We start from the raw sequence: 20,706 nt of genomic DNA, 5'->3' as shown, positions 1-20,706 counted from the left end.
CTGGCTTTAAATGTTTTCATTGTGTAAATTTCTAAACTGATTATGCTCATTGTTGTATGCTGTATTTATTTATCATGTATACTCTGAATTAGTTTATGTTGTCATTCAGTATGCTTGAACTTCTAGAAGTATCATGATTAAAGTTTAGATAAAAGGAAATGGCTTTCAGTCGCTGTGAAAAGTTTAGGCTGCCCCCAAGCATTTAGCTTCAGCTGCAGTCTGCACAATAGTACATGTAGGCATCTTGCTATAGATAGAATACATTTACTTACATGTCACAACAAAGGACTGCAATGCATGTAAAGACATTAGTTCCTGGAAAGTTTTTACATTGTACTGGTAGAATGCTTCATGCTTTGCAGCAAGACACTAGATCTTAATGTACATGTAGTGCACTTGGAAATAGGCCTGTCTCATTTGGTCTGCCTCCAAACCTGGCAGTAGTCATGGAAGTGAAAAAGGCCTGCCTTGTTTGGTCTGCCTATAAACCTGGCAGTAGTCATGGAAGTGAAAAAGGTTTGCCTCGTGTCATCTGCCTATAAACCTGGCAGTAGTCATGGAAGTGAAATAGGCCTGTCTCATTTGGTCTGCCTGTAAACCTGGCAGTAGTCATGGAAGTTAAATAGGCCTGTCTCGTTTGCTCTGCCTACAAAACTTGGCAGTAGTCATGGAAGTGAAATAGGCCTGCCTCATTTCGTCTGCCTGTAAACCTGGAAGTAGTCATGGAAGTGAAAAGGGTCTGCCTCGTTTCGTCTGCCTGTAAACCTGGCAGTAGTCATGGAAGTGAAAAAGGCCTGCCTCATGTTGTCTGCCTATAAACCTGGCAGTAGTCATAGATGTGAAATAGGCCTGCCTCATTTCGTCTGCTTATAAACCTGGCGGTAGTCATGGAAGTGAAAAAGGCCTGCCTTGTTTCGTCTGCCTATAAACCTGGCAGTAGTCATGGAAGTGAAATAGGCCTGCCTCGTTTCGTCTGCCTGTAAACCTGGCAACAGTCTTGGAAATGAAATAGGCCTGCCTCGTTTCATCTGCCTGGAACCCTGGCAGTAGTCATGGGAGTGAAAAGGCCTGCCTCGTTTCGTCTGCCTATAAACCTGGCAGTAGTCATGGAAGTGAAATAGGCCTGCCTCGTTTCGTCTGCCTGTAAACCTGGAAGTAGTCATGGAAGTGAAAAGGGTCTGCCTCGTTTCGTCTGCCTGTAAATCTGGCAGTAGTCATGGAAGTAAAAAAGGCCTGCCTCATGTTGTCTGCCTATAAACCTGGCAGTAGTCATAGATGTGAAATAGGTCTGCCTCATTTCGTCTGCCTATAAACCTGGCAGTAGTCATGGAAGTGAAAAAGGCCTGCCTCGTTTCGTCTGCCTATAAACCTGGCAGTAGTCATGGAAGTGAAATAGGCCTGCCTCGTTTCGTCTGCCTACAAACCTTGCAGTAGACAATGAAATAAAGATATTAACTGAAAATAGGCCTATGTAATACAATTGTTATCTGAAAAATAGTTATCTGGAAACCATGAGCTAATGATCTGGAGATATGCTAATAATTGTCCTTTAGCATGAAGTCGTAATGCTGCGTGGGAATTCATATGACACAGGGATTAACTTCTTACCACTGTTGTATTGTCCATGTTTTCTTGCAAGACACAAGTTTCAGAGACCCTTCAGTGACACATAAAGATTGGAAAGCGTGGGTAGGAAAGTAACACTGGTATCCAAAAGATAAATTCACAGAGATCATGATGGTTTGACATCATTATGATATAATACAACATTTTAACAGAACTTTAATAATAATTAGATATACAAAGTAGAACATGTTTCTGCGACAAGCCTGTTCTAAAGCCAGTCAGGTTGAATACAGGTACAAACATTTCCTTTAATGCAACCCAAAAGGAGTATTTACAAGATATAGGTATTGGAAATCCTCTTGATCATTTATGTATGACATAGAGAAGATTTGTGGAAGATCATGTCTGAGATCTTGAAGCACATTCTTACTTTCAGAGTCTAGTGGGAGAAGAAGGAAACCCAAACTACAACACTCTGGAGCCATCAGAAAGCGAGACAAAGCATCTGGACACTGACGAAGAAGATGGTGGACCAGGAGTGAGCAGGAAACCAAGGGGAGATAAGCGATCCGGTCTAATCTCCTTTTTGGTGTATGCCATGAAACAAAGCTATGTTCTAGCTCTCATTGCCATGATGGTAGGTACATTTTCAGGGAAATAGTGATATCAAGTAGAGAATTTCTTCATAATGTACTTGTGGTTATAATTTCTTGAATTGAATAATGTTATTCTTCTTTGCTGAATTATGTTATATCCATAGATCTGATAAGTAGATTAAGCCTGTAAGTATAGCAGATAATCCAGTCTGAAACGAGAAATGGGGTGGTTCCTCACTGAATTATTAAGTGCCTTTCAGTCGCTTAGACATGCAAGGTGCAAGTTCAATACCAGGTATGGACAGGGATGTTTTTAAGTTCCCCTCATTTCCACTGTTCCCAAGGCCTTGAAGGCACTATACAAGTAAAGCGGTTGGGAATAAACATAGAGCGGTTGATGTAGCCTTACATAAAGTTTGTGGGGTGATTACTTATCTTCCACCAATATGACATGAGATCTGTACGATCTGTAAGTAGGAAATTTTGTCAGTTTCTTGCCAAACTTTGGTGGTTTAAGCGAGATATTTTTGAACTATAGCCTTAGATCACAATCCGATAAATAAATAAAACTGCCACTGTGCTAAACTCTACTGCATTAAAAATAAAAAATTGAATAGAAGATACACACTTTGCATTTTGTATTTAATTTAATTTTGGTCATCTCTAAGTCACTTTTTGAAATTTATATGGATATAATTATATCATTATATATTACTCTTTGTAATAATATAAAATAAAAATATTTATATTTCAGGTTTTTCTTCTTCTTAAAATGAATGAATATGAATGTGTTGTGTTGTGCAGGCCTGGAGTATCACCTACCACAGCTGGCTGACATTCGTGTTGTTATTATGGGCATGTATCTTGTGGATGGTGCCCAGTTCTCGCCGTGCTTGTCTCTACTGCTCACCCCTTATCGTTATCTATGCCGAGGGTCTCCTCATCATTCAATTCATCTACGGTCTGGACTTTGACGGTTTGCCTAAAGATGTTGGAGGGTACAACCTGGAAGAAGTGGGTTTGAAAAAGTACACCTATCCCTGTTTGCAGCTAGCTCCACAGGTAAAAAATGCGTGTATAAGGATCATCTTTATTGTTAACCTCAGAACTGTGAATAAAGATGCCCCACAAGATTGATTTCTGGGTTGAGTTCAAAACTATTATCAAGACATTGATGGCTTTGTGCCTTAATGGTTTTGATCGATTTAAACTGAAATATCAACTTATTGGAAGTTACCTTCTCGAGTTGGTAAATAAACTTTTTGATGCCTTTTTGTCATGATGATTAAGTAGATGCAGTAAGTACAACAGATGTTTTTGTTCATTGTGTGATTAGATAATATTTTCTAACTGATGTTGGCCATTTCTGGGTCACATTAAATCAGTTTACATTTTGATACTTTATCACGTAAGGTATGTGTATTGTTATGTGTGTTGATCATGTAGTAGTGTTTGGTTTGGTGTCAGCTTCCCAAAGACTCAGCCCTGTTTCCTCACACAATAATGCTGGCCATAGTCATGTAAGTGAACAGTTTTTCATTAAGGCATAAAATACCCATCAAATAAATAAATTTTGTGTGTTTTAGATAATTTTCACTCTGATGTTTTGGCTGACTTTGCGCCAGTTTATGCGAGAGCGCAAAATTTGGCAAGATGAGCACAAACAACAGGGCGTGCCATTGGAACAGGTGAACTCTGAAACTTTGACAACAATGGCACCAACACGTTCCTTTAGAGAGTTCCTGAGTGAGTACAGGTTACTTATGGAAAGAAGAATAGCTGAAGGTCAAAAGTAGTTTTCTCCTAATGTCCTCTGTTTGTAATCTGTGTATGGTTATATTGTACTGGCAATTAAATGTATAAAGGACAATTTTGGGTGCTGGCTGTTTTTGCACAAAGATGACTAATTCCACATGAGCGTACCCTGCAAGGCAGTGGACTTATTCCACATTATGTTCCTTCAACCTCTACTCTACCACTGCAATGTATAGAAACAGAAGCTATGTGGAAATCTTCATGCATACTCATTCTCACACAAGGATATCAGATCCCACGCACTTTTGTACAGATGCATTTGATTTTTCAAAAGTTGACAACTTGTTTATAAAGGCTACTATGATTGGACAAAGGCAGCCTTCAAATCGGATATAACTGATCCCAGATGTGTGGCCATTGAGTGGAAGAGGGAAGGAACTCAGCCTGTATGTTCACTGAACTGCAGGGAAATGCATATAAGAGTGTTGATATGTAGTCGTGGGTGTTTTGGGTTTAACTTCGTGTCGGGAAGCTTATCAGGTGCTATGGTTCCCTCAGACCCTTTTCAGCTACATCAGCCCATTCATCTGATTGCCATCGTAAATGTGAAATAGTCTTGTATGTGATCGAAGAAAAAAAAGACGAAATGGATAATTAGTGCAAGGAAAAATGCATAAGCTGCTCATATTGTAGGTCCTATTGGAGAATTTAAAAAAAAATAGCAGATTATCAGTAGATTTGACATGTTGTTTGAAGGAAATGTTTACAGAATGTCAGATTGTTGGAATGGAATGTTGCTAATTTCATGTGTCTTGTTCTCCATGTTACATGTGTATATGTTTCAAGATGTATACACAAAGTAAATTGATCTAGAAATAAAGGTGTAAGATAAGTGTGTATTGTGGTCTTGAAGGAAGATATTTCAGACATTCTCATGGGAAAAAAATATTTGCATAACACCTATAAAGCTGTTTTTGTGTTATTCATACAAAATGAAGCATTCATAGTGCATTAATGAAATGCATAACTTCTTTGGTGTCTGAATATTTAGTAAGTATCAGGCGATGAAAAATTTACTTTATGAAATGACACGACTCTTCATTTACCGGCGTATGAATGGCGTAGAGAGTCGGCATATCTGCATTGCTAACAAAATTTTCAGGTTGTTCAGTTTCTGCCAAGTTTCATCTAAGCTAACATGGAGGTTTTCCTTTGCATTGTCATTATGAAGTGAAAGGGCCTTTTCTTGTGCAGTTTTTTTTAAAGCCCTATAAATGTGTCAGTGATATATGCTCATTTCATATTGTAAAAGTTGTTTTCTGTGCACTTGTCCACTATTTTGACCTGAACACTGACATCAGTGCATAAGTTTATTCAGCTGAGCATATCTGTTAAACATTTGAGGTGTTTCCTTCACCTCTCAGCAAAATATGGTGTTCTTTCACATGACCAGCTGTCTATGTTGATACAATATCTCAAGTTCATGTCTTTCGTTTGTTTGTTTTTGTATGTGTATCCTTGCTGCCTCAATGCTTTTGGTGTCCATTCCATTTAGGCCTTATGTTGCTGGCCATACTTTCCTTTTAACTACCAGACAGGCTGAATGTTCTCGGTTGAATGCTACTGGCCCACCACTGGCTCACCACTAGGACACCACTAAACCGTCACTGGCCCACCACTGGCCCACCACTGGCCCACCATCTGCTGGTGGCATAGGAGTTACTGGAGTGAATAAAAAGCTATAATATTCACAGTATTGTTACTTGTGATTTTCAACTCCGGGGTCTAGAGTGCTGGAAATTAGTTGTGACCACTCATGGATTTTGAACCCATGATCGCAAAGACAGGTACCTGTCCACCAACATGATAATCAGTAATTGCTGGTTTTTCAGGTGCCTGACTGAGGTCATCGGTCCAAATCCTAAAGAGAGGTTGTCTGCTTTTCAGCACTAGAATCTGTCATGTACCCAGAACATGTAAATCCCAAATATCAGTACTTTTTCTTCTTGAACCACTTTCCAGATTACGTCAACAATTCTGAATGGTAATGTTCTGTAAAGCAGTGGCGGCCCATATTCAGACTAACCACAAGCCTGTAAAGAACTTTCAGCCTGTCTGGTACTAGATATGTACAAGTTCTTGTATTGCAGCGGTACGCATGGTTGGTCAGTAGAACCGTCACATACATGTATACCGGCAATAGTTTGGTATGATATTATGTTGTGTTAGATTGTATTACCTTGTAACATGTATAGAGCCAGCATGTTCCAACAGTAATGCTTTCTAGATGTCTGATGTCTTCTGATGGCTGATGAATGATGGATCACACTGACAAGTCCACAGAGCATAACTGGCACTACCTAAACAGCACCTTAACGGTCACTATCTTGGTAATCACCTGCACAGATAATACCGTTCTTCTGCTTGACTATGAGGATCACTGTCACATTTAACACACTAGAGTGTTTCTACTTCAGGTAGAGCCAACATAATGGACACAACACTGTACACTGCGGATCTGTCATTAATTGCACAGTAACTTACCTGTACTTGAGGGCCCCCTACACCAACAAACACAGTATACCTTGTCCATATTGCTGATCGCCTACACTGATAGTACAGAATCTATATTGAGGATGGCTTACGTGGATAAGACAGTGCCTTGTCTATATTGGTGATCACTTTTACTGTTTGGGGATCACTTTCACTGATAACAGTATCTTGTCTATATAGAGGACAGCCTACATGGATAGCACAATGCCCTGTCAATACTGATAATCACCCACCCTGATGTGTGTAAAACAACCATTTGTCTGCACACCAAGAATAGTCCACACAGATAACACAGAACTACTGTCTGCATGGTAGGGTTAGTCCACACTGATGCACCTGAACATACTGTCTGCACACTAAGAATAGTCCACACAGATAACACAGAACTACTGTCTGCATGGTAGGGTTAGTCCACACTGATGCACCTAAACATACTGTCTGCACACTAAGAATAGTCCACACAGATAACACAGAACTACTGTCTGCATGGTAGGGTTAGTCCACACTGATGCACCTAAACATATTGTCTGCACACTAAGAATAGTCCACACAGATAACACAGAACTACTGTATGCATGGTAGGGTTAGTCCACACTGATGCACCTAAACATACTGTCTGCACACTAAGAATAGTCCACACAGATAACACAGAACTACTGTCTGCATGGTAGGGTTAGTCCACACTGATGCACCTAAACATACTGTCTGCACACTAAGAATAGTCCACACAGATAACACAGAACTACTGTATGCATGGTAGGGTTAGTCCACACTGATGCACCTAAACATACTGTCTGCACACTAAGAATAGTCCACACAGATAACACAGAACTACTGTATGCATGGTAGGGTTAGTCCACACTGATGCACCTAAACATACTGTCTGCACACTAAGAATAGTCCACACAGATAACACAGAACTGGAGTCTGCACAGTCAAAATAACACATGCACTGTTGGTCTGCACACTGAGAATATGTTGCACTGATATAATATGGAACTTTTGTCTTCAAACTAAGGATCATTTTTGTGAATGTATCGATTACTTATGCGGTTCTGCAGTGATGTCCATACAGATGATACATGTACATTACCAGTGTGTCATCCCAAATTTATATTATGACTGAATTTTGAAGAAGTTGATGATATTCCAGGCCATCAGAAGCCACCAGACTCTTTTTCTTCACACATTATGCTGTATTGTTTTCTTTCCCTGGCTGAACTCTGTGTGATTTATTTGAGTTTGGGCTGTTTGCATGTACAGACCGACCGCTGAGTGTACAAGGAGATAACATGGATATGGTGGACGGCTACGATAGTACTACATCAAAACTCATAGGTAGGACTTCTTCACTCTTTCTATGGCAACAGGAGGATGCCCCTATGTCCTGCTACCACTTCCTCTGGACTCTTACCTCTGTGATATCATGTATTGACCTATGACCAAACTGGACCTTCTTTCTCAGTATTCTATAGACTGACATTTGTCAGTTATTTTTTCCTGAGTATTGATTCAAATCAATGCCACATTTAAATGATTCACTTTTACCTTGTCTGCAAAACTGCTTTTTTTTCTTTAACTGTATTTCTATGTTTCTTCTAATTCCATTATTTCACACAAACATAATGCAGTTAGCTTTATTTATGTATATTTAATGTGTGACTGGCTTGAAGAAGGGAAGTAACTTTTCACGTATAATCCGTCATTATTGTTTAATATCTACCTTGCTAATTGGGCAGGTGACTTTTTTTTTCTTTTTAATATTGTTGTCCATATTATAAGACCTTTTGGTGACACGATGAACAGAAATGACTGTGAAGAATGGAGAGTTTCAAAGTTGTGTTAAAGTCAGACGCAGGGATTTATTTTCCTTTGTATGTCTAAATACATACACCAGGAATTTTGGCTCTGTGTAAGATTTTATGGCAGTAATGTTGCCTTGTTTTGCCCAGTATACATGTAGACCAGTGTAGAACACCCGAGTTGTTACTCTTGCTACTGTAATTATTATGTCTGTTCAGGCTGACGTAGTACATGTACCTCTTAGCAGTGATAACATGAAAGACACCGTGATCATAAAGGCTGCAGACGTAAACGTCTAATAGGAATGTACATGTATTCAAATAGAAATGCATAATCATTATAACCATTAGATCGCACAACTGATTGAATTCAAACTACATTTATGGTTAATTGGTATTTGAAACAAACTTATGTATAGTAAACATTCTTTGCTGAAATGGCCTACGCAGAGCTTGTAAGTGTTCAGATTGAGCTGTTCCAAGACTTTCAATACTTAATTAATAATAATAGGCATTTATGTAAGTGAATTAGTGTAGGAATTGTAGAGGTAAATCATCTGAGATAGAGCTAAAGATTTGCTGTCAGTACACGTACGTCTAAGCTGTGAGTTTCACCATTAGGTACTTGGATGGATAAAGTGTTTCTTCAGAGACCACACTCTTAGATTATTTAAAATTTGTAAATTAATTAATTAAGAGCGCCAAACACATATTACATAAATATAATGAAAAAATAAAGGCTTTCAGAAGAGATCTTCATATTGGGTGTTAAATTTTCCATTGCTCAGCTTTCAGTATTCTGCTCTTGTTATTCACAAGTGATTTATGCTTTCTCAATGTTTTCTAATACGTGAATTTAACATGGAATAGTTTGTGCCTTTGCATACTAAGGCTTAAGTTTGTCAGTCAGGTTCATTAGTGAAGGTGGCTTTGACAGCACATAATTTAAACTATCCTGGTGTATTGTGTGAAACTTTTGTCCATGAACAATAAAATTAAAGGGAATTGTATACGCTAGATATGAAGTGAAAATGATACATAGTAATACAATTAATATTGAATAACTGCTAAATCGTTAAGGATTTGGTTGATGTCTGCAAGTTAAAGGTCCTTGATATGCTACTTCAGTTCAAAGTACTATCTCTCAGCTATTGAGGTTGCATGTTCAAATCCAGATTCTGCTGCCTCTACTTTTGCTTAACATCTTAAAGTATCTTTGATAAATGATGCAGTATATTGATTCATTCATTCGCTCCTCGGTTCTACAAAAGTTGCTTGCAACTTTTTAAGTTGGGAACATCTTCAGATAGCTGGAGTTAGTTTATGAGTGTTTTAAAGTGGAAAATCTCTTGAGCAAAGCATTAAAATGTAGTTAAAAATAAATCAGCAACCTTTACCCTGACCTCTGATTGACAGGTCACTATGTGTGGAACTTGTTGTGTAAGTACTGGATATTTGTGTGTGCCACAATGATGCTGCTGATTTCCATCTCTGATGTGGTCCTCTACCGTCTCCTCTACATGGCCCTGCTGCTCTACTTTGTCCTCACCTTCCAGGTAAGGCATTGGCTTTTCAGGTATGACACTGACAATCTAGGTAAGTTGTAGTTTGCTCAAGTATGACATTGACAATCTAGCTACGTCTAGGTGTGGCATTGACAACCTAGCTGAGAGGCAATCTGTCCAGGTATGGCATTGACAACATAGCTGAGTGGCAGTCTGTCCAGGTATGGCATTGACAACATAGCTGAGTGGCAGTCTGTCCAGGTATGGCATTGACAACCTAACTGAGTGGCAGTCTGTCCAGGTATGGCATTGACAACCTAACTGAGTGGCAATCTGTCCAGGTATGGCATTGACAACCTAACTGAGTGGCAATCTGTCCAGGTATGGCATTGACAACCTAACTGAGTGGCAATCTGTCCTGGTATGGTAGTGACAACCTAGGTGACTGGTAACCTATCCAGGTATGGCATTGGTAATCTGTCCAGGTATGACATTGACAACCTAGTTGAGTGGCAGTCTGTCCAGGTATGACATTGACAACCTAACTGAGTGGCAATCTGTCCTGGTATGTCATTGACAACCTGGCTGAGTGGCAGTCTGTCCAGGTATGTCATTGACAACCTAACTGAGTGGCAATCTGTCCTGGTATGGTATTGACAACCTAGCTGAATGGCAATCTGTCCAGGTATGGCATTGACAACCTAGCTGAATGGCAATCTGTCCAGGTATGGTATTGACAACCTAGCTGAATGGCAATCTGTCCAGGTATGGTATTGACAACCTAGCTGAATGGCAATCTGTCCAGGTATGGTATTGACAACCTAGGTGACTGGTAACCTTTCTAGGTATGGCATTGGTAATCTGTCCAGGTATGTCATTGACAATCTAGCTGAGTGGCAGTCTGTCCAGGTATGACATTGACAACCTAGCTGAGTGGCAGTCTGTCCAGGTATGGCATTGACAACCTAACTGAGTGGTAATCTGTCCAGGTATGTCATTGACAACCTAGCTGAGTGGCAGTCTGTCCAGGTATGGCATTGAGAACCTAACTGAGTGGCAATCTGTCCTGGTATGGTATTGACAACCTAGCTGAATGGCAATCTGTCCAGGTATGGCATTGACAACCTAGCTGAATGGCAATCTGTCCAGGTATGGTATTGACAACCTAGCTGAATGGCAATCTGTCCAGGTATGGTATTGACAACCTAGCTGAATGGCAATCTGTCCAGGTATGGCATTGACAACCTAACTGAGTGGCAATCTGTCCTGGTATGGTAGTGACAACCTAGGTGACTGGTAACCTATCCAGGTATGGCATTGGTAATCTGTCCAGGTATGTCATTGACAACCTAGCTGATGGCAGTCTGTCCAGGTATGGCATTGACAGCCTAACTGAGTGGCAATCTGTCCAGGTATGGTAACGACAACCTAGGTGACTGGTAACCTATCCAGGTATGGCATTGACAACCTAACTGAGTGGCAATCTGTCCTGGTATGGTATTGACAACCTAGCTGAATGGCAATCTGTCCAGGTATGGCATTGACAACCTAGCTGAATGACAGTCTGTCCAGGTATGGTAGTGACAACCTAGCTGAATGGCAGTCTGTCCAGGTATGGCATTGACAACCTAACTGAGTGGCAATCTGTCCTGGTATGGCATTGACAACCTAGCTGAATGGCAATCTGTCCAGGTATGTCATTGACAACCTAACTGAGTGGCAATCTGTCCTGGTATGGTATTGACAACCTAGCTGAATGGCAATCTGTCCAGGTATGTCATTGACAACCTAACTGAGTGGCAGTCTGTCCAGGTATGGCATTGACAACCTAGCTGATGGCAATCTGTCCAGGTAGGACATTGACAACCTAGCTGAGTGGTAATCTGTCCAGGTATGTCATTAACAACATAGCTGAGTGGCAGTCTGTCCAGGTATGGCATTGACAACCTAACTGAGTGGCAATCTGTCCTGGTATGACATTGACAACCTAGCTGACTGGTAACCTATCCAGGTATGGCATTGGTAATCTGTCCAGGTATGTCATTGACAACGTAGGTGTGACATTGATAACCTACATGTACATTTAGCTAAGATACAACATTCGTAATCTAGCTAAGCTATTGGCTGTTTAGGTGTCACATTGATAATGTGTGTAACCAGTTAACTGTCAGTGTGTACCATTCATAATCTGGCTATTGCCTAGTTACAACATTGAAAATCAAGCTAAGATTCATGTATTAAACATATCCATATTAGTCATGAATAGGCCAGTTGGGTTATGAACTGTCCATGTGAAACTTTGCATGTGAGACAGTCCAGGTGACAATTTTTTCAGTACAGGAAGTAGTATGGTACACAGAATTTGTCTTCAATTAGTCAGAGGGTGATCATGCAGTGTTCTATTTATTCATTGTGAATTTGGTTTACAATTGAAAGTTGACATTCAGTGACATCTAGTGACTGGAGAACACAGGAATTTTGTTGTTCCTAAAAATTTTTAAAGAACATAATCTAAGGTAATTGCTGTGAAGGAAGATTGTAAAACTAGAATGCCGTAAATGAATTCTGAATTGTAATGTTATGATTTAAATGTATCTACAGCACTAGTAAATGTGTGAGAGTACGCCTGCTGAATTTGCCCTAAGATGTGCCAAATAAAGTGCATTTTAGAGGAAATTAAAAGTTTTTCTTTTAGTGGTGAAACTATATCACCCAACCTCCCAAACAAATTTCAAAACATCTTTCCAAGATCAATAGAGCTGTCATGTTAGGCAAATTGAGTATTGAATCTTGAGAATTTTAAGCCAAATCCGATATGTATGTGTTGTGCTGTAGATATGGTACTGGTGGTGGAGGAAGACGATGTACCTGTTCTGGTGGATAGTGATACTCTACTCCATGGTTGTGCTGGCCATTATCTACACCTACCAGTTCCCAGCCTTCCCGGATCTCTGGCGCAACAACACAGGCTTTACCGACGAAATGTGAGTTGTTATTCTTCATTGTACAGGGCTATGGTAACATAGTGCATTAAAACCAGAACAGTGTATTACCATAGTTTGTAATTAATATGATGCATGTAAAAGATGTTATTTCTTTTATCAGTGCCAACAAGCAGCTCTCTACGTCGTTCTGTCTGTTTCTTAGTTTTGGCGGCCATTCTCTTAATTAGATGCCTGAAAGCTGGAGGACATTAGCTTTAGGTTGGCTGTGGCAGCTATTGCAAATGTGAGCCTGTTTGTTTGTATAACGGTATCTGTATGTCCTGTAGGTTACGTGATATCGGCCTTGAACAGTACGACACAGCGGGTCTGTTTGTCAAACTCCTCACACCGACCAGTTTCCTGATCATCATTATCATCCAGGTGCACTATTTCCACAAACCTTTCCTTGCCATCAGTGACTTGAATCGTTACAGGTGGGTCTGATATATATTCTCATCTTTTATACAATATTCTTACCTTTCGGAGTAGATATTGCACATACTTGTGACCAATTCCACACTACCAGTTTTGACTGAAACTATTTGAAATTTTGAAACCAGGTCTTTGGATCCTACTTGCAACTTACTAAGTATTACTTAGTAATCTGGCTAACTGGTGAGCCAACTGTTTAATTTCGTCTTTCTGATTACTTTTTTGCAAATGCTGTTGTGTGAGTTAAAACGCATATGAGACAGTATGGTGACTGTGGAACTTATCTAAGTTAGGGAAGTAGTTCAGTTGATCAGAGCTCAGTGGGTGTATATATATATGTATATCAGTCAGATAAAGGAATAGATGTACAAGACTGCTGGTAACTTCTGTTTTAACAGAGCTCAGTGGGTGTATATACATGTATATCAGTCAGATAAAGGAATAGATGTACAAGATTGCTTGTAACTTCTGTTTTAGCAGAGCTCAGTGGGTGTATATACATGTATATCAGTCAGATAAAGGAACAGATGTACAAGACTGCTGGTAACTTCTGTTTTAACAGAGCTCAGTGGGTGTATATACATGTATATCAGTCAGATAAAGGAACAGATGTACAAGACTGCTTGTAACTTCTGTTTTAACAGAGCTCAGTGGGTGTATATACATGTATATCAGTCAGATAAAGGAATAGATGTACAAGACTGCTTGTAACTTCTGTTTTAGCAGAGCTCAGTGGGTGTATATACATGTATATCAGTCAGATAAAGGAATAGATGTACAAGACTTCTTGTAACTTCTGTTTTAACAGAGCTCAGTGGGTGTATATACATGTATATCAGTCAGATAAAGGAATAGATGTACAAGACTGCTTGTAACTTCTGTTTTAGCAGAGCTCAGTGGGTGTATATACATGTATATCAGTCAGATAAAGGAATAGATGTACAAGACTGCTTGTAACTTCTGTTTTAACAGAGCTCAGTGGGTGTATATACATGTATATCAGTCAGATAAAGGAATAGATGTACAAGACTGCTTGTAACTTCTGTTTTAACAGAGCTCAGTGGGTGTATATACATGTATATCAGTCAGATAAAGGAATAGATGTACAAGACTGCTGGTAACTTCTGTTTCAGCAGAGCTTAGTGGGTGTATATACATGTATATCAAAACAGATAAAGAAATAGAGGTACAAGACTGCTTGTAACTTCTGTTTTAGCAGAGCTCAGTGGGTGTATATACATGTATATCAGTCAGATAAAGGAATAGATGTACAAGACTGCTTGTAAGTTCTGTTTTAACAGAGCTCAGTGGGTGTATATACATGTATATCAGTCAGATAAAGAAATAGATGTACAAGACTGCTTGTAACTTCTGTTTTAACAGAGCTCAGTGGGTGTATATACATGTATATCAGTCAGATAAAGGAATAGATGTACAAGACTGCTTGTAACGTCTGTTTTAGCAGAGCTCAGTGGGTGTATATACATGTATATCAGTCAGATAAAGGAACAGATGTACAAGACTGCTGGTAACTTCTGTTTTAGCAGAGCTCAGTGGGTGTATATACATGTATATCAGTCAGATAAAGGAATAGATGTACAAGACTGCTGGTAACTTCTGTTTTAACAGAGCTCAGTGGGTGTATATACATGTATATCAAACAGATAAAGGAACAGATGTACAAGACTGCTGGTAACTTCTGTTTTAACAGAGCTCAATGGGTGTATATATATGTAAATCAGTCAGATAAAGGAATAGATGTACAAGACTGCTTGTAACTTCTGTTTTAGCAGAGCTCAGTGGGTGTATATACATGTATATCAAACAGATAAAGGAATAGATGTACAAGACTGCTTGTAACTTCTGTTTTAACAGAGCTCAGTGGGTGTATATACATGTATATCAAACAGATAAAGAAATAGAGGTACAAGACTGCTTGTAACTTCTGTTTTAACAGAGCTCAGTGGGTGTATATTAATGTATATCAAACAGATAAAGGAACAGATGTACAAGACTGCTTGTAACTTCTGTTTTAACAGAGCTCAGTGGGTGTATATATATGTATATCAGTCAGATAAAGGAATAGATGTACAAGACTGCTTGTAACTTCTGTTTTAACAGAGCTCAGTGGGTGTATATACATGTATATCAGTCAGATAAAGGAATAGATGTACAAGACTGCTTGTAACTTCTGTTTTAGCAGAGCTCAGTGGGTGTATATACATGTATATCAGTCAGATAAAGGAATAGATGTACAAGACTTCTTGTAACTTCTGTTTTAACAGAGCTCAGTGGGTGTATATACATGTATATCAGTCAGATAAAGGAATAGATGTACAAGATTGCTTGTAACTTCTGTTTTAGCAGAGCTCAGTGGGTGTATATACATGTATATCAGTCAGATAAAGGAATAGATGTACAAGACTTCTTGTAACTTCTGTTTTAACAGAGCTCAGTGGGTGTATATACATGTATATCAGTCAGATAAAGGAATAGATGTACAAGATTGCTTGTAACTTCTGTTTTAGCAGAGCTCAGTGGGTGTATATACATGTATATCAGTCAGATAAAGGAATAGATGTACAAGACTGCTTGTAACTTCTGTTTTAACAGAGCTCAGTGGGTGTATATACATGTATATCAGTCAGATAAAGGAATAGATGTACAAGATTGCTTGTAACTTCTGTTTTAGCAGAGCTCAGTGGGTGTATATACATGTATATCAGTCAGATAAAGGAATAGATGTACAAGACTGCTTGTAACTTCTGTTTTAACAGAGCTCAGTGGGTGTATATACATGTATATCAGTCAGATAAAGGAATAGATGTACAAGATTGCTTGTAACTTCTGTTTTAGCAGAGCTCAGTGGGTGTATATACATGTATATCAGTCAGATAAAGGAATAGATGTACAAGACTGCTTGTAACTTCTGTTTTAACAGAGCTCAGTGGGTGTATATACATGTATATCAGTCAGATAAAGGAATAGATGTACAAGACTTCTTGTAACTTCTGTTTTAGCAGAGCTCAGTGGGTGTATATACATGTATATCAAACAGATAAAGGAATAGATGTACAAGACTGCTTGTAACTTCTGTTTTAACAGAGCTCAGTGGGTGTATATACATGTATATCAAACAGATAAAGAAATAGATGTACAAGACTACTTGTAACTTCTGTTTTAACAGAGCTCAGTGGGTGTATATTAATGTATATCAAACAGATAAAGGAACAGATGTACAAGACTGCTTGTAACTTCTGTTTTAGCAGAGCTCAGTGGGTGTATATACATGTATATCAAAACAGATAAAGAAATAGAGGTACAAGACTGCTTGTAACTTCTGTTTTAGCAGAGCTCAGTGGGTGTATATTCATGTATATCAAACAGATAAAGAAATAGAGGTACAAGACTGCTTGTAACTTCTGTTTTAGCAGACCTCAGTGGGTGTATATACATGTATATCAAACAGATAAAGAAATAGAGGTACAAGACTGCTGGTAACTTCTGTTTTAGCAGAGCTTAGTGGGTGTATATACATGTATATCAGTCAGATAAAGGAACAGATGTACAAGACTGCTTGTAACTTCTGTTTTAGCAGAGCTCAGTGGGTGTATATATATGTATATCAGTCAGATAAAGGAACAGATGTACAAGACTGCTGGTAACTTCTGTTTTAGCAGAGCTTAGTGGGTGTATATACATGTATATCAGTCAGATAAAGGAACAGATGTACAAGACTGCTTGTAACTTCTGTTTTAGCAGACCTCAGTGGGTGTATATACATGTATATCAAAACAGATAAAGAAATAGAGGTACAAGACTGCTTGTAACTTCTGTTTTAGCAAAGTGATGGACGATGATCCTTTAGCAGATGAACCAGTGGCTACAGTAATGGATGAAACAACTACAGAGGATACTGGGATGACATCTGGCACAGACACCGAACATGAGAGTCGTAAACTCAAGCGTAAGTATAACGCAAGATCAGAGGTGATAAGAAGGGCATTAGAGACCTTTAGTTACAACTTATGACTTGTAACTTCTAACTTCAAGCTAGATTTGGTCAACCAATTCTGGTTGGAACTTACAAGTTTGTACTTGTGACTTCTAACTTTAAACTAGATTTGGTCAACCGATTCTGGTTGGAACTTACAAGTTTGTACGTGTCACTTCTAACTTCAAACTAGATTTGGTCAACTGATTCTGGTTGGAACTTACAGGTTTGTACTTGTCACTTCTAATTAATGGTCTCTAGTGTGATGACTTCCCACACAAGTCTTCTCTCCAAGGGAAGATAACCCAAATGAATGTTTCTGGTATGCAGAGGAAGATTTTGTCTAAGATGCCTGATATGAAATCAGGTGTAATATTGTCCATGGAGGGAGGAAGTAAATTTAGAATGACACACACCAAAGTCTTGTGTTCTTTTTGTATATCTGTAAAATCACGTCGTGTTAAAATTGATAAGAAAAAGCTGGTTATTAATTTAGATTTTCTTTAGATTTATATGGATATAGATAATATTCTTTACATCCAAAGGTGAGTGCAAAATACAGCTAAATTATTTCAGTTATACAGGTACACTGTATTCAAGAATAATATTTGTGGGCGGATTGTCAAAAACATACATACAGAGTTTCCATACAGCCATTAATAAAGTCACAAACATTTTCTCTTTATGTCCCAGTCACAGCCTCACTTTGACCAATCATGCTGTCCAACTTTCCAGTCTTTCTGACAAAGTTCAAGTCAGCAGTTTTGATTCACTGATGTAGGGGGGATAGTCTGCAGATTTCCTCCTACCATAATGCTGGCTGCAGCCATATGAGTGAAATAAATAGATAAATAAATAGATTGATTCACTGGTGTTTAAGACCAAAGTAAGGATTTTCCCTTATATGGTAGCAGTCATGTTTATGGGTGGAGGAAGTGCCTCTCGTGCTTGGAGTAAACCACCAGCCTTTGCCAGTCATAGCCAAAATAGCGAGGGCTGGATTTGTACACGAGACCTCAGTAGAGTCATGGGCCACCAACCTTTGACAGGTATTTACAGACCTCATGACAGATAGTCGTAGCCAAAATAGCGAGGGCTGGATTTGTACACGAGACCTCAGTAGAGTCATGGGCCACCAACCTTTGACAGGTATTTACAAACCTCATGACAGATAGTCGTAGCCAAAATAGCGAGGGCTGGATTTGTACACGAGACCTCAATAGGGTCATGGGCCACCAACCTTTGCCAGGTATTTACAAACCTCATGACAGATAGTCGTAGCCAAAATAGCGAGGGCTGGATTTGTACACGAGACCTCAATAGGGTCATGGGCCACCAACCTTTGCCAGGTATTTACAAACCTCATGACAGATAGTCGTAGCCAAAATAGGGAGAGCTGGATTTGAAGACGAGGCCTCAATAGGGTCATGGGCCACCAACCTTTGCCAGGTATTGACAAACCTCCTGACAGATAGTCGTAGCCAAAATAGGGAGAGCTGGATTTGTACACGAGACCTCAATAGGGTCATGGGCCACCAACCTTTGCCAGGTATTGACAAACCTCCTGACTCATAGTCGTAGCCAAAATAGGGAGAGCTGGATTTGAAGACGAGGCCTCAATAGGGTCATGGGCCACCAACCTTTGCCAGTTATTGACAAACCTCCTGACAGATAGTCGTAGCCAAAATAGGGAGAGCTGGATTTAAAGACGAGGCCTCAATAGGGTCATGGGCCTAATAATTTGGGATTTAGGACTTTATCATAGGGGATTTACTTTGTATGGAGTAATGCTGTTACCACAGCCTGTAATTTGTTGTGTTCCACTTTTGCAGGCTATAAGAAGCAGCTACGTCAGATCTTTGATCTGGTGTGGAATAAAGCGAGCTCATTGTGGGCCGTGGTGTCCGAACTGTTGTGGAGAGTTTTGGAGATTCACATCTTCAAAATTGTTGTGTTCACTGTCTTCCTCGTGTGTGTTAATGAGGTAAGGAAGTGACATATTGAGATCTGTAAACTGAAAATTTTATCAGATTGGTGTTTTTAGTGTGGTAATTGTTTATATATTGTTTTATACATTCTAAAAAGCTAAAGTGATGGTGTGTAGCATATTCAGCACAACCATTTACCAGGTTTCACGATGATATGCATATTTTTGTTTTCTTATTCTGCATGATGTGTACGAAATGTACAAATTTCCTTGTACTGCTCATTTAGAGTTACAGATATGAAACTACTCACATTCATATTTACCAATAATTTATAATAACAGTTCTATGCTTAAAAGAAAACTATCTGTATTTCAGTCCAAAATTGTTTATTCTGGGCTTACCATTATGTCTGTTATGCATATGTCTTGATGCTTGCATTGAAAGAACATTTATACATTTATCGTGTAATATCTGTAGATCTTCATTGCCTGTATAATGAATTATTTAAATGTTGCAGCCTGAAACTGGCTTCAGCTATTTTGCAAGCTTTTATGGAAAGATAATGAAGGTTTATACATTTTATGAATTTACCTGAGACATATGTATTCCTTTCTCTCACTTTAAGGTATCCGCAATCAGTGCCGTGTATGTGATACTTGTCGCAGTGTTCCTGCCGCTGCCAACCCTCCATCGCCTCATGTCACACATTGCGCAGCTGTATACAGCTCTTGTACTCCTCTCAAAAATGGCCTACCAGTTACACATGGTTGACCCCAGCATGTGGTACTCCAATTGCACGGTAAGCACTTGAATTGTACAAGGTTTGGAAAGGTTTTCAAAGAGAAACAGTTCACCTTTATAATTAGATATTAATGATAGATTGATATAATACAAATCTGAGGAGATATACATGTAAGTACCCACTTGCCCACTCTGTAACAGATTGTCAGCATAGCAGATTTACTGCTGGTCTCACTGTCCAAAATGGTAGACTTCTTTCTTTACTAGGGAAAAACATTAAGGCCACCATCTGCATTGATTAAAATCATTAATTCGGAACTGTTGGAAAGTAAAGACAATCATGCCTCTTTTAATTCTGAAATTGACATATTTTTTTTGCTTACTGAAGAATTCATAGCTAGATAACAGAAGCCTTTGACCAGTGATGTCATGAGCTCCAGTCCAGCTTCTGCTTTTTCAACATCAAGAGAGTCATCATTTAGAAGGAGACTGCTCCCAACACAATGTTGTGTTTGTGCTATTCAGTCACTGATGGTTTGCCTTCCACCCTTTGTCTTGGTACTTTTCAGAACAAATGAGGCCCTGTTACCAAATTTTGTTTGAAGCTGAATGATATGGACCTGATAAACTGATCATTTTTTTGTGTAGATTTGTTCCCCTGTTTGTCTCTTGACTTTGTTTCAGGCTATAAACTTATCTGTGCAGTATCTTTAGAATATGCCTGGCCCATAGATAAGTAAATTGGTTTGAAGTGTAATATAATATCCCATAGGACTTCAAAACTGATGGGATACACCTGGGGTTTTAAGCGTGTATCATTGTTATGCTTGAGATGGGAACATAGATCTTG

The 20,706-nt window shown here is 39.0% G+C and overlaps 1 protein-coding gene across 1 annotated transcript in view; it reads left to right on the top strand.

Moving 5' to 3' along the window:
• Nucleotides 1–20,706, top strand: part of LOC135474997 (piezo-type mechanosensitive ion channel component 1-like) — a 98,339-nt gene that overhangs the window by 35,374 nt on the left and 42,259 nt on the right. The window contains 10 exon segments of the mRNA XM_064754721.1: nt 2,003–2,203; nt 2,967–3,224; nt 3,749–3,908; nt 7,734–7,808; nt 9,689–9,828; nt 12,613–12,761; nt 13,049–13,195; nt 17,036–17,160; nt 19,020–19,171; nt 19,741–19,914. Coding sequence (XP_064610791.1) covers nt 2,003–2,203; nt 2,967–3,224; nt 3,749–3,908; nt 7,734–7,808; nt 9,689–9,828; nt 12,613–12,761; nt 13,049–13,195; nt 17,036–17,160; nt 19,020–19,171; nt 19,741–19,914 — 1,581 coding nt within the window.

This window comes from Liolophura sinensis, chromosome 9 (genome assembly GCF_032854445.1).
Source record: "Liolophura sinensis isolate JHLJ2023 chromosome 9, CUHK_Ljap_v2, whole genome shotgun sequence".
NCBI lineage: Eukaryota > Metazoa > Mollusca > Polyplacophora > Chitonida > Chitonidae > Liolophura > Liolophura sinensis.
The sequence above is the reverse complement of the archived record's forward strand: the minus strand, read 5'-3'. Positions and strand labels throughout refer to the sequence as shown.